Raw genomic sequence first — 16,080 nt, 5'->3', positions numbered from 1 at the left:
TGGGAGATCAATGGAGTTAGAGGCCAATGTTCTGGATCTAGGGGTACTAAGTATATTTTTTTTTAATGGAGAGACAATTTATTTAAGAAAATTTCACTAATGCATTAATATTTGGGCAAAGTTACAGCAACAGGTGTGAAAGGCAGACAGGCTGTTACAGGCTATAGAAAAACAAAAAGGGTTCTATACAATTAAAATATTAAACAAACCTCTGGGATTTAGATGAATGCCTAACAAATCCACAACAGAAATTAAATCTGGAAGATTAGATCCAGTATTAACACTTGGAGCAGAACTTTAATTCTTTTATTCTTTTCTAGAAAATCCCTTAGTTCTTTCCAAAGAAAGAAATTAGAAAAGTTAGGAGTTCAGCATACCAGTACCAAATCTGAAGTTTTCTACTGTCTTCTCTATGAGATCTTTGGAAATCATTTAATAGAAAAAGCCACACCTGTTGTGATTACAGCACAGGATCAGTGTTCCCCAGGTGGAACACACCTTAGAGGCCGGCCATCTGGTCCAACCCCTTCATTTTATTGATGAGAACACTGAGTCCCCGGGAGATTAAGAGACTTGCCCAAGGTCATACAGGTAGAAAGCAGAAGAGTTTGGGATTTGAACTCAGGCCCCATGACTCCATGTCCAGTGCTCTATCTTAAAATGGCTTAACTATGGTAACTTCTCCCTTATAGTAGCTGACATTTCTATAGTTTGCAACATGCTTTCAATACATAATCTCTTTTGAGCCTCATGACAACCCTGTGACATCATTTCTACAGTTGTTATTATCCCTTTATGAAAGATGAGGGAACCATGGTCCAGACAGGTGGCGACTTGCCTGAGTTGAGATTTGAAACCAGGTTTTCTCGATCCCAAGTGAAGCACTCTATCTACCAAGCGACACTACTTTATAACCAGATCCTGTTTCTACAACCATCGGTGTCAGAGAAGATATGGTAGGAAAGGGCAGAGGGATGCTAGATGATCATAGACATCTTTTTTTGGCAGGTCCTTTGCAACTAGAAAAAACAAGAAAAACCTCGCGGATACTTGATAAACACTTGTCAACCTGTGGGGGGGACATCCCTAAATGATCCCTTTTAGATACAATGATGACATAAGAGTAACGCACAGCCTCAGACTCTGAGGGGTAAAACGCAATTAGGAAGCACCAACATGGCTGCATAAGCTGGTGCTGCCCCACTGCCTCGGTTTCTTCTCCAACTCCTCTCATTAAGTGGCAGCCTAAAAGACCCAGCTCCTATTAACAAGAGGGATAACAAAGTACCCCCAAAAAGCATGTACCCTGTAGACTCACACTAGAGCCCCCCACTCTCCCACATACCATTTTATATATCCTGGGAGAAACACTGCCACTGACTGTAGAAAACTGGTTCTCAAACATTCTTAGTCCATAAGACATTTCAGTAAAGGGACGTAAGACCCTAGAAAACACTTAACCTACACCCTACTAGACTGCACAAAACAAACAAACAAAAGCCCAGAGTGCTGGGGAAGAGTGCTTTTGACAATGCACTAATAAAGGATAAAACAAATGAATTCATTTAGGCCAGAAACAAAATCACAAGCACTCATACTACAGAGAAAGCAGGCTGCAAACCCAAAGCACTCTTGATAACAGGGAGGCTATAGTTTGCTGACCAATGCTCTAGAATGGGCCTTGTGGGGCTTCTTTCCTGTACTTTTGTCCAACCTGCCCAATGATGGAACAAGAATTGGATAGTTTCCGGTTTGATGATGTATAGTGGAAATAATTACACTCACAAACCCAGGTACATCTAGATTCTGGTCACACTGAGATTTACCAACCGACATTTCTGAAACCAGATCTTTTAATTCCTTCTGAAATTTCCTACACCAATGTCTAAATTTATTATCATATCTAATTTTGCTTACAATGGGCAGCCAAGTGGTATAGTGGATAAAGAGCTGGCCCTTGGAGTCAGGAAGGCCTGAGTTCAAATCTAGCCTCATACACTTACTAGCTGTGTGACCTTAGGCAAGTCACTTATCCTGTCTGCCTCAGTTTCCTCATCAGTAAAATGGTAATAACAATAGCACGTACCTCATAGGATTGTTATGAGATCTAAACGAGGTAATATTTGTAAAATGCTTAGCACAGTGACTGACCATTCTGTTACTGTTCAGTCATTCAATCATGTCCATGGACCATACCACAACAGGCCCTTCTATCCTTTCGCTATCTCTCAAAGTCTGTCCAAGCTTGTTTCTATGACACTATCTATCCATCTCATCCTCTGCTGTCCCCCTTTCCTTAACCTTCAAGCTTTCCCATCATCAGGGTCTTTTCCAATGAGTCCTGTCTTCTCATTATGTGTCCAAACTATTTAAGCTTCAGTTTCAGTATTTGACCTTCCAGTGAATAGCCTGCATTTCTTTAAGTACTGACTGATTTAATCTCCTGCCTGGCACATAGTAGGTGCCATATAATGCTAGCTATTATTTTTGTCCATTATCATACAACAACACTCAGAAATAATCTCTTGCTCAGGTTTCTAATCAGGACTGACACGGCTCCCTCCACCCATTTTCTTTCCTGCCTGAGACGCTTTTGTTGAAATAGGTTCAAGTTTCTCAGTGTGACCTATAGATTCTGCCTCTGCAGGCATGGAGCTCCCAAGGACTTCAAAAAGCACTCCCTGCCTGAGCAGATATCAATGTTACAAAGAGAAATGAGATTCCAACCTGTTTCCTTATGAACTGAGGAAGAGGGCTGTCTTAAAACAACTAAGTGATTCCCTGGGAAGCTATGTTCTTCTCCATCTCTGTTACTTAACCTTGTTTAAAAAATTCCTACAAGATCCCGTCCAAGCAATAAAAAGAGAACATACATAACTTTTTTCCTTAACACAACTATTCAAAAGAAACTATCTTTCCTTGGCAGTTCTCCTAGCATACAAAGCATGAGAATGGCTAAGGCCCTATTTTATACACGTGATGCATATACACACAGACAAACACATCAAAAATTATTTCATTTCCATGAAAGCATCAGCTCCAGTAACTCCTACCACAGAGGAAACTCTGGCGCTTTTGAGCACCAGTCTAATTAAGCTCAGCAAGGTTTACCACCAAAGAGTTGGGTACAAGATAAGTAATTTTTTGGTCATAAAACTACCTAAGTATGTATGATAGGGTTTATGATCTAGGTGAAATACTCCACAAGTCAGGAGGACCTGAGTTCAAATCTGGCCTCAGACGCTTGACACTAGCTGTATGACCCTAGGCAAGTCACTTAACCTCAACTGCCTCACCAAAAAAACAAATACAAAAACAAAAAACAAAGGAGATAATGCTCTACAGAAAGGAGTGTTATCATCATCATCATCATCAGGGGAAGTTAGGTGGTGCAGTGGATAGAGCATCAGCCCTGGAGTCAGGAGGACCCGAGTTCAAATCGGGCCCCCGACACATAACACTCACTAGCTGTGTGACTCTGAGCAAGTCACTTAACCCCAACTGCCTGAGCAAAAAAAAAAAAAATACTCCCATACTACAGAAATCATATAGAGACACATACATACACACACAAAGAAAAACACTCCTAGCACCATTCTTCACTGCCAATGAGAAATGAAGCTATTTTTAAAAAACTGATGCCTTTGCTTTTCACTTCTAAATATATTCCTCCCCCCTCCTCTATCTAGCAGTCTTTCTTTAGAAAAAGGATTTTAAAAGGAAGAGGGGGGCGAGAGAAGCTGTTAAGAAAAACCAGAAGCTGGCTGGTTAGTTAATTTGTTTTTCTTTTCATGCACCCTGGCTGATCAGAATTTTCAGTTCTTAAAAAAAAAAAAGAAAGAAAGAAAGAAAGAAAGAAAAGAATTTTCAGTTCTCAAATCAGCCCACTGCCTAACAAAAGGAATAATATGATAATAGCTTCACTCCTATACCCACCACAAAATATAATCATGAGATTAGAAATACTTGAAAAACTCTCACGAAAATTTTCCATTGCCTCCTTTTCTATCGAATTGGTGTGAAGAGGGAGGATAGGGTTAGAGCAGGACAATACCACCGTTCGAGCATTAAGAAAAACTTCATGACAAACAAGTCATGGTAAAATTATTTTTTTTCTCCATGAAAGCCCTCCTCATTTGACCTCTGGGAGACAGGTTTAAAACCCTGGACTCTGAATGGGTGCCAGTGAAGCACAAGCGCTGGCAAACTGTACCAAACTGGAGAAGTTTCAAGGACAAGTTCAGTGAGATTGTGGCTACTGTCTGAGGGCCATCTTAACAAGAATCATCATCATCATCATCATCATCATCATCATCAAAACCATAATAATAAGCAGGAGGATAGTCAGCATGATTATGTAGTGCTTTAAGCCTTGCAAGATACTCTGCAACTATGATGTCATTTTATTCTCAACAACCCTGGGAAGCTATTACTGCTCAATCACCTTTGCTGGATCTTCATCTAGGTCACATCCATTAATCTTCAGTGTCCCCCAAGGCTCTGATCTGAGCACTCTTCCCTTCCCATGGATTCAATTATTATCTGCATGCCGATGATTCTCAGACACATTACTCTACTTTAACTTCTCTCCTAAGCTTAGTCTCACACCTACAACTGCCTATTGGACATCTCAAACTAGCTGTCTCACAGACAGCTTAAACTCAACATACTCCAAACTGAACTCATTATCTTTTCCCCCAGCCCTGTCTTCTTCCTAACTTTCTTATTATTGTCAAAGGCGCCATCACTCACCTGGTCACCCAACAATCCAGGTGTCATTCTTGACTCATCACCCTCTTTCGCCTCCCAAATCCAATTTGCTCTCAGGTCCTATTGGTTCTACCTTCATAACATCTCTCACATACACCCTCTTCTGTCCTGACATTGCCACCACCCTAGTACAGTCCCTCATTACTTCATGCCTGGACTGTTGCAATAGCCTTCTGGTTGGCCCCCCTGCCTCAAGTATCTCCTCACTCAGATATATCCTTCTTAAACTGATCTTCTTAAAGAGTAAGTCTGACAGTATCGGCCCCACCCACCCAATTCCATTCATGGAACTCCAGTGGCTCCCTGTCACTTCCAGGATCAAAAATAAAATCTTGGGGCTTTTTAAAAGGCTTTCATTACCTGGCCCTTTTCCTACCTGTCCAGTCTTATTACACCTTACTCCCTTCCATATACCCTTTGATGCTATGACACTGGTGCTGTTCCTTGAATGAGACATTCTACCTTCCAACTCTGGGATTTTCACTGGGTGCTGCTCATGCCTAGAAATGCTCTCCCTCTTCATCTTTGCCTCTTGGCCTTCCTGGCTTCCTTCAAATCCAAGCTAAAACCTCCCACTTTCTATGAGAAACCTTTCCTGATCCCCCTTAATGCTAGTGCCTTCCCTCTGTGATTATCTCTGACTTCTCTTCTATATATCTTGTTTGTACATAGTTGTATGTATGTTGTCTCCCCATTAGACTGGTTGTTATCTGAGAGCAGAGATTATCTTTTTGCCTTTCTTCGTATTTCCCAACACTTAGCACAGTGCCTAGCACATGGCTTAATGAATGCTTGTTTGACTTGACAATAAGCAGAGATCCATAGGTTTTATCGGACTGCCAAAGGGGAACATGACACAAAAAAACCTTTTTAAATCTTAGATTGACCTGTGAGATCCCTTTCAGTTTTGAATTTATAACTGTCTGAGACTACTAAAATTAGCCCAGAATTAGGCTCTCAATCAATAATCAATTGTTCAATAAACATTTATTTAAGGTTTCTTCTAGAAGGTAAACATAGTACACATACAGTGTAGAAGAGATGTCAAACTCTCAGCCAAGTGAACCATATTAAAATGTAACTGGGAAATATTTATCAAAACAAATAAAAACACAATGTAACATAGTGAACATTAATTTGTGGTTTTCTAAGTCAATATGCTGGCAGACAGATCCGTCTCTATTTGAGTTTGACAGTACTGCTGTAGAGAGCTCTAGATTTGAAGGACCTGGATTCAACTCTCCCTCTGGACAGTTACTACTTGTATGAGCTTGGGCAAGTCACAACTGGGCTTCAGCTTCTTCATCTGTAAAATGAGGGAGTCAGCCTAGCTGTTTCTGAGGTCCCCCTCCAGTTTTAGATTTATCATTCTATTGTCTCAGTTCTTCATGGCCGCTTAATCTTTTTTGCTTCAAGATTTTACTGAAAATCTAAAACTCTGCATTTCAGGGCAATCCTTACACCATCAACTAGCCTCCCAGGTGCCTCATGAACAAAGATCAAAAATCTTGCAGGGTTCTATGATGGGCATGCTATTACGGATGACCAGGGAATTTCAGTCACCTACAGTATAGAACCCTTGTTTGAGCTTTGTTTTTTGTCATTTAAGCCTTCTAATTTAGCTAGTAGTGTTTACCTGGTGATGTGGCCAGTGGTTGTTAGGTCTGATGGGAGTGGAAGATCCAGGGATGGAACAGGGACCGTGACTGAACACCCCAAGCTGGAACTCTTTAAAACTAACTCTGCCGTCACCATCTCGGTCCAGCTTATTAAACAAATCCTCAAGTTCCTTTAGAAAAGATATTGAAACTCAGAATTAGGAATAAGATCTCTGTGTGTTACAGCCGTGTTTGTTTTAGGAAGTCAGGATGATTTTTTGCCTCTCTCCTCTAACCCAGGTAGTAACACTGGGAAGTATTTCCACAGAACAAAATGATGCCTACTGAGTTTTTACCATTACAAAAAATCTTTTAGAAACTCCTTATAACAGGCAATTTTTGTGGCACAATCAGTTAGCATGTTCTACTATTAACTGAAAAGTTGGTTCCTATTTTCCTTTTTACTTAGAAAACTTCTCAAAAGCAATTCTTTTTTAAAATGTTTTATTCATTTTTAACTTAAATACAAAAAGATAAAAATGAACATTTCCATGTACAACATTAAAAGAGGATTTTGTATAAAACTGTAAGTTTCCATTTCACATTATTTGCTTTTTTTCTTAAACTATATAATAACTACCATGAATCATTTTCAAAGTTACTTTGCTTTTCTGTGCTTCCGTCTAAGTTTTCTTTTATCCTCTGCTGGGTACTTTTTATCCTCCCTCCGTACTCTGCAGTAGAAAAGGCTACCATTAGACACAAATACGTATAATATGTAAAACCGTACTGTACATATTCCTATTTATGTTCTTTCTCTGGATGTGGGTAGCATCTTCCTTCATAGGTCCTCTGTGGTTTTTGGGGGGTATTTATAATACTCAGAATGACTTAGTTGTTCAAAGTTGTTCTTAGAACAATACTGCTGTTACTATATACAAATGTTCTCTTGGTCCTGCAGATTTCACTCTTCATTATTTCATGCAAATCTTTCCATGTTTTTTAAAATCAACCAGCTCATCATTTCTTATACCCCCATAGTATTCTATCACAATCATATAACATAATGCAATTCTAAAACTGAGAAACTTTAAAAAAAAAACCCTCTACATTGCAGTACAGTGGAAAGAATGCCACATTTAGAGTTCAAAGACCTTACTTTGAATGCCAGCTCTGCCAACACACTGCCTGTGTAATGTTGGAGATATCTCTTAATGCCTCAGTTGAGTCATCCGTAAAAATAAGGAGCTTTGTTGTTTAGTCACTTTTCAGTCATATCTGACTCTTCAAGACGTCATATAGGATTTTCTGGCAAAGATATTAGTGTGGTTTTCCATTTCCTTCTCCAGCTCATTTGACAGATGAGGAAACTCAGGCAAACCAGGTTAAGTGACTTGCCCAGGTTCACACAGCTAGGAAGTGTCTGAGGCCAGATTTGAACTCAGAAAGATGAGTCTTCTTGACTCCAGGCCCAGCGCTCTATTTACTGCGCCACAAGGACATTTGACTAGATGATTGATAAGGTCCCTCCTACCTTCCCAGCTCTAGATCTATGATTCTATAATCTGAAGTCAATAAACATCTGTGCAACAAGGCTTCTTAATAATACTTTTTACCTCCAAGCATTTAACATTAATTGCATTGTTTATCAGAACTTGTTCTATGCCTGAGCCACAGGTAGCTATGATTCCTATACATCCTTCTTTTGGTTAAACAAGGTTTATTACGTGGCCTCTGCACTTGTGACGTCACTCTGAGCTGTGAGACATAACAGAACTTTGAATACTTCAAGAATCCAGCCATGTGTTTGCAAATCACAGTGTGAAGCCGATATCAGATTCTCTTACCTCTTTTTCAAGTTCCTGCAGTCCAATGTTTTTACAAACTGTTTCCAGTTCCTCCTCATCTAGATAACCACTGCTCCCCACTCCAAGTTCTTCCCAGATTCCCCGCACCTGGTTCTCAGTTACATCTAAGGAAGCATTAGGGGACTTTGGGAAATTCCCAAATATCTCAGGGTTCCAGGTTTGGCCTGCAAATCAAAGAAAGGTAAAACCAGGTAAATATTTGAGAGATTTTAAAATGTGAGAAAAACCTTTTCACAAACTTTCTCAGTGCGGACATAGAGTTACCAAAATATTCAGAGCAACCCTTTTTTTAGGATAGCAAACAATTAGAAACAAAATTAGTTCCCACTGACTGGGGAATGGTGGAACAAAATACAGCATATGAATGTTATGGAATATTATCACAATGTAAGAAGTGAATATGAACATGAAAAGTTCAGAGAAACTTGAGAAGACTTGCACAAAATTATGTGAAGGCAGAACCAAAAGGATAGTTTACAGAACCACAGTAATGGAAAGGAAAATAACACTTAAAAAAAAAAGAGATGAGAACCCAGATCAATACAAGGAGACCAATTCTGATTCCAGCAGACCGATGATGAAACATATTTCCCTCTACTCAATAGAAAGATGGTGGACTATAGGAGCAGGCTAAGGCATCTGCTATCAGACTATGGCCAATGTTTTTATATGTTTTGTTTCACTGTACTTCACTGTTCCAACATACATAAGGTTATATTAGTGAAAGATTATTGGGAAACGACAGCAATGTAAAAAAATAAATCGGTAAATCTAAAAAAACCCCCACACATAGGTAAGATTATTATAAACACACAAAAAAGAACTACCTGCATGTTAAAAATAGATAAGTTTTTGTTAAAATGTCTCTTTTCCTCTGATTTTACCCATCGGTGTCTGAGAGGTCAATTTGGTCACAGGGTACTGTACGTATCTTAGGAGAACACAAAGGCTGCAGACATATTAGGATGTATGTGTGAAGGAAAGCTATATATCTTACAAATTGTTTCTGCATACAACCGCTCCTGAGAACATCAGTTATGTGGGCTCAGGCTAGGCCTGCTGAGTGAAGCAAGAACAGAGGCAGCATGCCAAACCATCAGATTCCAAGCCCTACTTCTGCCTGAGTGATCTGAATGTGTCCAGTGAAGGCACTCCATGGTCTGAGTTACGTAGACACACTGCATCTAAGTACTAAGAAAATTAAATCTATTTGGATATACACAAGTAACACTGAACTTTATGGATTTAAAAAAAATGGAAAGGATACAAATTGGTCTAAATGATCTCTCAGGTTCTTTCCAGGTCTAAAATTTTAATTTCCAAAGCACTGAGGATTAGGGATTTATTTCCCAGGGTTGGTACAAAGACAAGTTTTTTAAAAAACAAAGAAACATCTAATTATTCTGTAGTTCCATCTGAGCATTAGCACATTAGTAGTCTTGCTGTCAGTTCTGAGCTAAGAGGTGAAGGTTCCCTTACAAGGCTGTAAAGGAACCAGTTTAAAACAAATCTAAACCTGTTCCTCAGGTAAAGGTCACTTAAGTGTTTTGGGGCTGGGTTTCTCTTAAGGGTGTGGTCAGCTTCGTGACTGAAATCCTCTCAAACAATGGCCTTCTTCTAGCATGCCTGGTTTAAGTGGAAACATCTACTGAAATACTGAGTGGAAGAGGTCTCCCTTTCCTTTTTTTTCTCACTTCACTCAGGATCTGCTGCCCTGCCAGGTTTCAACTCCAAGGAACAAGATGTCTCTCCCTGGTTAGGCTCATCACCTCTAATCTCATCACCAGGCTGCTAACTGAAACCTTGACTGATACTACCTCCCTCATCTTCCTCTGTCTTCTGTCCTCTGTCCTGGAGGGTTGGCGAGTGGCATACCAAACTTCTCCCAATACCTTGATGGAGGGCAGAGACTGGATTTTTTGATTCACTCCACTTTATATCTGCTTCTCTGCCTGGTCTCCTTCCTCTATTTTCCAACCTCCTTTTATGTACTGTCTTCCCCCATCTGATTGTAAGCTCTTTGAGGACAGACACTGACTTTCTTTTTATTAATTTTATCCTCAGTACTTACGCTGCCTGGCACATAGTTAGGCTTCCTAATAAATGTGGATTGGACTGTTTTTTTTCTTACTCAAAGAAGTCTGACTTTTACAGGAACACAAATAAGAGAGTATGCTAATGGTGCCTAATTTTTAATTTCAGAGAAAATTCAAGTTTAGTGTCACTTTGCCTGTGCTCTTCGGCCAGGCTTCTCCTTCTCCTCTACAGGACTGCTGTCAGGAGGTAACCCCAAGGTGTCCATCAACATGGAGAGAAGATAAATATGCAGCACTGATGTTCATTAGTCCTTGATGGCCTGTATTCGATAAGACAGAGTAAGGCTGGTTCAAGTTACAAATCCAACATTAGTTGGACTGGTATTTGTTACAGAAACCTCTGAAAACCTGGCTCAGATAACCTGTAGTAGTAAAACAAACAAACAAGAAACACTGGACTTGAATGAAGTCTATTAGCTTTGTGACCTTGATTAAGTCATTAAGTCTCAGGCTCAGATTTCCTCAACTATGAAACTGAGGGAGGGGAGGAAGAGAGGCAATGTGGAATAAATTATCTCTAAACTCCCTTTAAGTATTAATACTCTGGGATCTATAAACACCTCTTGAATGGTCCAGTGGTCTTATCACCTTTTAAGGGGCAGCTAGGTGATGCAGTGGATAGAGCACTGGCCCTGGAGTCAGAAGGACCTGAGTTCAAATCTGACCTCAGACACTTAACACTTACTAGCTGTGTGACCCTGGGCAAGTCACTTAACCCCACTGCTCAGCAAAAACAAAACAAAAAACAAAAAGGTGATCACTTTAGGGGCAGCTAGGTGGTGCAGTGGATAGAGCACTGGCCCTGAAGTCAGGAAGACCCAAGTTCAAATCCAGCCTCAGACCAAATACTTGACACTTACTAGTTGTGTGACCCTGGGCAAGTCACTTAACCCCAATTGCCTTAAAAAAAAAAAAGACCTTTTAAGCTGATGGCCATAATTATCTGTATCACAGCTTTAAAATATCCCTTTGGAATCAAATTCTGCTGACAGTCACCTTGAGGAAATGTACATGTCTTCAGTGGTTTTATAACCAGTTTTTATTTCACTGGTCTTCCCCAAGAAGGAAGCCATGTCCTCAGAGCATTCAGTAAATCTATCTCCCTTTAGATGCAGTATGGCCACTGTACCATAGGCAAAGCTTCCGTGCTATAATATTAATTCTTTAAAGTCAAAAGATTTCAGCAGCCTGAGTTATACTGGCTTTCTCCAATGCATCCCACACATGCACCCTAAACTAATCTTCCTCCAAAAACTCTTTCTTTGCGTCCCTCCTATACTCACAAAGCTTCAAGGGCTTCCTATTTTACTGTATCAGCCCAAATTCTACCTCTTAAATATTTCTGCCTGTCTTTCAAAGTCCCCCATAAATAGTCCATGCTATCTACCCAACCTTATTTTTCTTTATGTCCTAACACTCTCCCTTCCACTTTAGATTAATCTGTTTACTGCGTTATCAACATGCCAATGCTAGCACCTCCTTCCATGTTTTCACTTAGGTTGCTTCTCCCATTACAAAAGTGTCCCTAGCTGTTGTCTGCCTATCTAAATCCTACCCATCACTTAAGGTTCAACCTAAATCTCATTCTTCTATGGAGTCTTCCCTCTTCAATATTTTTCTCCACTGAATTCCCACTGTGTGTATACCATGCACATAGTGCCTAATAAATGTTTATTGAACTGAATTAGATTTTGTATCAAATAATTTTAACATTTAATGATATACTAGCTTATACTCTTTACTATTATTTCATATATGTTACTATCTCCCTAACTAGATTATAAGCTCCTTGAGGGCAAGAATGACATTCTGAAGTTTTCTATTCCTTTGGTTGACTAGGGTGTATCTAGAGCACCCTTCATGCAAAGGTATGCAAAGCCTGCTAATATTTTCCCCTTGGATAAATCAAAGGGGCAGCTTGGTGCTGGGCTTAGAGTCAGAAAGACTCTTCCTGAGTTCAAATCTGGCCTTAGACACTTTACTAAGTGTATGACCCTGGCCAAGTCACTTAACCCTGTTGTCTCAGTTTCCTCATCTGTAAAATGAGCAGGAGAAGGAAACGGCAAACTTCTCCGGTATCTCTGCCAAGAAAACCCCATATGGATTCCTTCCTGAAGAGTCAGACACGACTGAAAATACTGAACAACAAATATCAGATGGACTTACCGTACTCTCATCTCACCCTGAGGTGTAGCTAGGGGGACAGTCTTGAAGGACTGATTGGAGCACTCCCTGCCTTAGTCCTCTCAAAGCAAACACTGGCCAATGTGTTACAAAAGAGGCAACGAGCTTTATTCTTACCTTGTGTTTCAAAAGTCTCATTCTGAGGTGCTTTAGCGCTTTCAGCTTCTTCATCTGACTTGAGACTCTGTGAAAAAATTAATAAAGAGAATGTCTATGTGAAGAAAACACTACAGAGAAATGCACTGTGGCTTAATTGTGGGGAAAGTCTATTATGCAAGGAAGTCAAACCTAAACAAATCAATTAAGTGGTTTCAGAGAACAAGAATGAAATTTCAAATCTTTGCCAGTATTTCCTTTACTCTTTGTTAAGATTGCCTTAGAGAAAGAGTGCTTAATCTTTTGGTATCTTGTACCTAAGGCAGCTAGGTATGCACAGCAGGTAGAGCCCTGGGCCTGGAGTCAGCAAGACTCATCTTCCTGAGTTCTAATCTGGCCTCAGACACTTAATAGCTGGGCAAGTCACTCAACCCTGTTTATCTCCATTTCCTCATCTATAAAATGAGCCGGAGAAGGACATGGCAAACCATTCTAACACGTCTGCCAGGAAAACTCCAAATGGGGTCACCAAGAGTCGAATACAATTGAACAACAAGGAATCATGGACCCTTTGTCCATGGTGAAGCCTATAGACCCCCTTTCGGAAAAATGTTCTTTAAATGCAGACAATAAAATGCAGAAGAGTACAAAGGAAACCAAATATACTGAAATATAGTAATCAAAATACTAAAAACAAAACAAAACCAAAACACAAGTACATGGACCCCCAGGTCAAGAACCCCTGCCTTAGGGCCTCAAATTTAACAAGACTTCCCACAGTACATAACACAGAAATCGGCAAATGCTACAAATCAGGAATTGATTTATTATTCTGTTGATTTTCTAGACTTGAGAAAGAGATGGAGAAAATGTTAATAATGCAGTTAAAAATCTGTTGTGCACACACTCCTCCCCTGCTCCCCTACAGAGAGCCAATTGTTAAATATTTACCATCTTCCCCCTGCCTTTATTACTGGAAGTTATGCCTCTCTTAAGTACCCAAGATTACACTTAACTCTGTTAGAGACAGCATGGGTTAGAGACATAGTCTGGTAAAACCCTGGCCTTGACGTCAGAAGAGGAGACGCAGGTATTAAATTCCAAAAGGTTAACAGCATTGGATAGCCTGACCATGTCATCCCCTTGCTCAAAAGCATTTGCTTGCAAGGTTTAAAGAAACAAACCAAAACAAAACAGAGTAAATGACTTGACCAAGGTCACACGGGTAATCCACAGCCTTAGCTCAGCAATTAAGGCCTTCTACAACCTGGCTGTAACCTATCATACCAGTTTTGTTTCATATTATCCCTCTTTAAGAACTCTATATTCCATCAACACCGGGCTTAGCTCTTCCCTAATCTCATCCCACCCTCTTTCCTCTTTGAATAGGTGGTTCCTCAGGTTTAGAATCCACCCCCTCCACATCTCTACCTTTTGGAATGTGTTTCTTTTCTTCTGGCTAGGCAATGGGGTTAAGTGACTTGCCCAGGGTCACACAGCTAGGAAGTATCAAGTATCCACATTTGGACTCAGGTCCTCCTGACTCCAAGGCCTGGCCTCTACCCACTGCAACACCTAGCTGCCCCTCAGGTATTAACATTTAGTAGAAAGAAGATTCAATTAGGACAGCTAGAGAGGGCAAAGGTAGAAGCAGTATGATGCAAAGAAAAGAGCATCCGATTTAAAGAGAGGAGCTGGTATACAGCACAGTGTCAGAGTACCTGGACTCAAATTATGCATTTGCCACTTCCTAATCTAGATGACTTTGAGCAAGTTACTTAATCTCTGTGGGCCTCAGTTTCCTAATTTAAAAAATGAAAGGGTCACACAATAACAGAGTCTGACAATATATGCAATGTTCCAAAAGCATAGTTGTCTATTCCTAAGTTTTTTACAGAATATCCCTGGCTCTACCATAACCTTTGGATGTCAAGACACAGAGGGAATTAATTACCCAGGTTCCTTACCCCTAGTTCCATCATCAAAGCCAGCATGGTAGACTCAGTCAGTGCTGGTCTATGACCATTTGGCATTTCTTACATTCTTATCCTGTCCACTGCTGGTATATGAATAACTCTAGTTAATAAAATACAATTTATCTTTTCAGCATGGTCATAGGCCTTTAATAATTTCCTCAGGGACAGAGACTGAGGACCTCTGACACCCAATCTAGTACCCTTTCCATTCTACCACATGGCTCTTAACTGGATCAGCACATGATGGCCAAACAGGACAATTCAGGTGGATTTGGGAGGATCTGAATTATTCACTTTGCCAGTTGAAAGCCAAAGTCAGTGGTAAATGTCTGGTGCTCACCCACAGGTTGGAAGTACATGCCCTCATGTGTTCTATGTGATCAAGGTATGGCAAGTCTAGCCTTCTGTACTTTAAAATCACTTGTTATGAAGCTATAACCACCAGGCATTCCCACGATTTCTTTAGCACCTGAGGTTTAATTGTGGATCCAGTTATTGTACAATGAATGAGAATGGAAGTGACCAGTCAGATGATTCACAGCAGAACTTTCATGCCTCCCTGACTCCCAGCTCTAAGGGGGCCTTTGGCAGCTGTGACAATCACTGAGGCAGGATTAGCCCAATACCGAGTAACTGAGGAGAAGAAAGGACTGCCTGATGGAACCCACCTCGACACTCTCCAGAGAGGCTGAGCGCCTCAGTGGGCTTTTCACACTGGCATTTACTTGCTGTTCTTGCAAAAACTTGGTTTCAGTCTCAGGATCTCGTACCTCTGGTTGGGACCGACGACCATAACGCTTGGCTCCATTCACATATTTTGGTTGAACGTCATCTGTGCCAGCTAGGAAGAAAAATCAGGAAACTTGAGAAATATTTTTAAAGGGGAAAAAAAAAAGTATCTGGGCCCATACATTCCCAAATAATGCCTCTTTAAAGTCTCTTGGTAGCAAAATAAAAACAAAAAACCTTCAAAATAGGACCAAAGGCTGATCCCCAGTGATCAGCCTATCAACATATTGCTACATTGACGAATTTTAATAAACTCCTCTTAATTCTCAAAAAAAAGAAAATGACGTATAACTTTAGAAGTTTGCCAAGAGGAGCAGCTAGGTGGCGCAGTGGATAGAGCTCTGGCCTCAGAGTCAGAAGGACCTGAGTTCAAATCCGGACTCAGACACTTGACACTTACTAGCTGTGTAACCCTGGGCAAGTCACTTCACCCCATCGCCTAGCCAAAAAACAGAAAAGAAAGAAAAAAAGAAACACATTTCAAAAGGTAGAGATGTGGAGAGAGTGGATTCTAAACCTGAGGAACCACCTATTCAAAGATGAGAGAAGGTGGGATGAGATTAGGGAAGAGCTAAACCCAGTGTTGATGGAATACAGAGTTCTTTAAGAGAAATAATATGAAGCAAAACTGGTATGGGAGGTTACAACCAGGTTATAGAAGGTAATTACTGAGCTAAGGCTGTGGATTACCCGTGTGACCTTG

At 40.4% G+C, this 16,080-nt stretch overlaps 1 protein-coding gene across 7 annotated transcripts in view; it reads right to left on the bottom strand.

Annotated features, from left to right (window-relative positions):
* Positions 1 to 16,080, bottom strand: part of NINL (ninein like) — a 182,964-nt gene that overhangs the window by 86,001 nt on the left and 80,883 nt on the right. For 5 of the 7 annotated variants that reach the window (XM_078149681.1, XM_020987407.1, XM_078149684.1 and 2 more), the window contains 4 exons: positions 15,257 to 15,429; positions 12,634 to 12,700; positions 8,216 to 8,400; positions 6,407 to 6,559 (listed from right to left, as the gene is read on the bottom strand). In XM_078149681.1, the coding sequence (XP_078005807.1) occupies positions 6,407 to 6,559; positions 8,216 to 8,400; positions 12,634 to 12,700; positions 15,257 to 15,429 (578 nt within the window). The remainder of the gene's footprint in view (positions 1 to 6,406; positions 6,560 to 8,215; positions 8,401 to 12,633; positions 12,701 to 15,256; positions 15,430 to 16,080) is intronic. The other 2 variants (XM_078149683.1, XM_078149685.1) reach the window with 2 other exon arrangements.

This window comes from Phascolarctos cinereus, unplaced genomic scaffold, assembly GCF_003287225.1.
Source record: "Phascolarctos cinereus isolate Bilbo 61053 unplaced genomic scaffold, phaCin_HiC Scaffold_2;HRSCAF=192, whole genome shotgun sequence".
Taxonomy (NCBI): Eukaryota; Metazoa; Chordata; class Mammalia; order Diprotodontia; family Phascolarctidae; genus Phascolarctos; species Phascolarctos cinereus.
The sequence above is the reverse complement of the archived record's forward strand: the minus strand, read 5'-3'. Positions and strand labels throughout refer to the sequence as shown.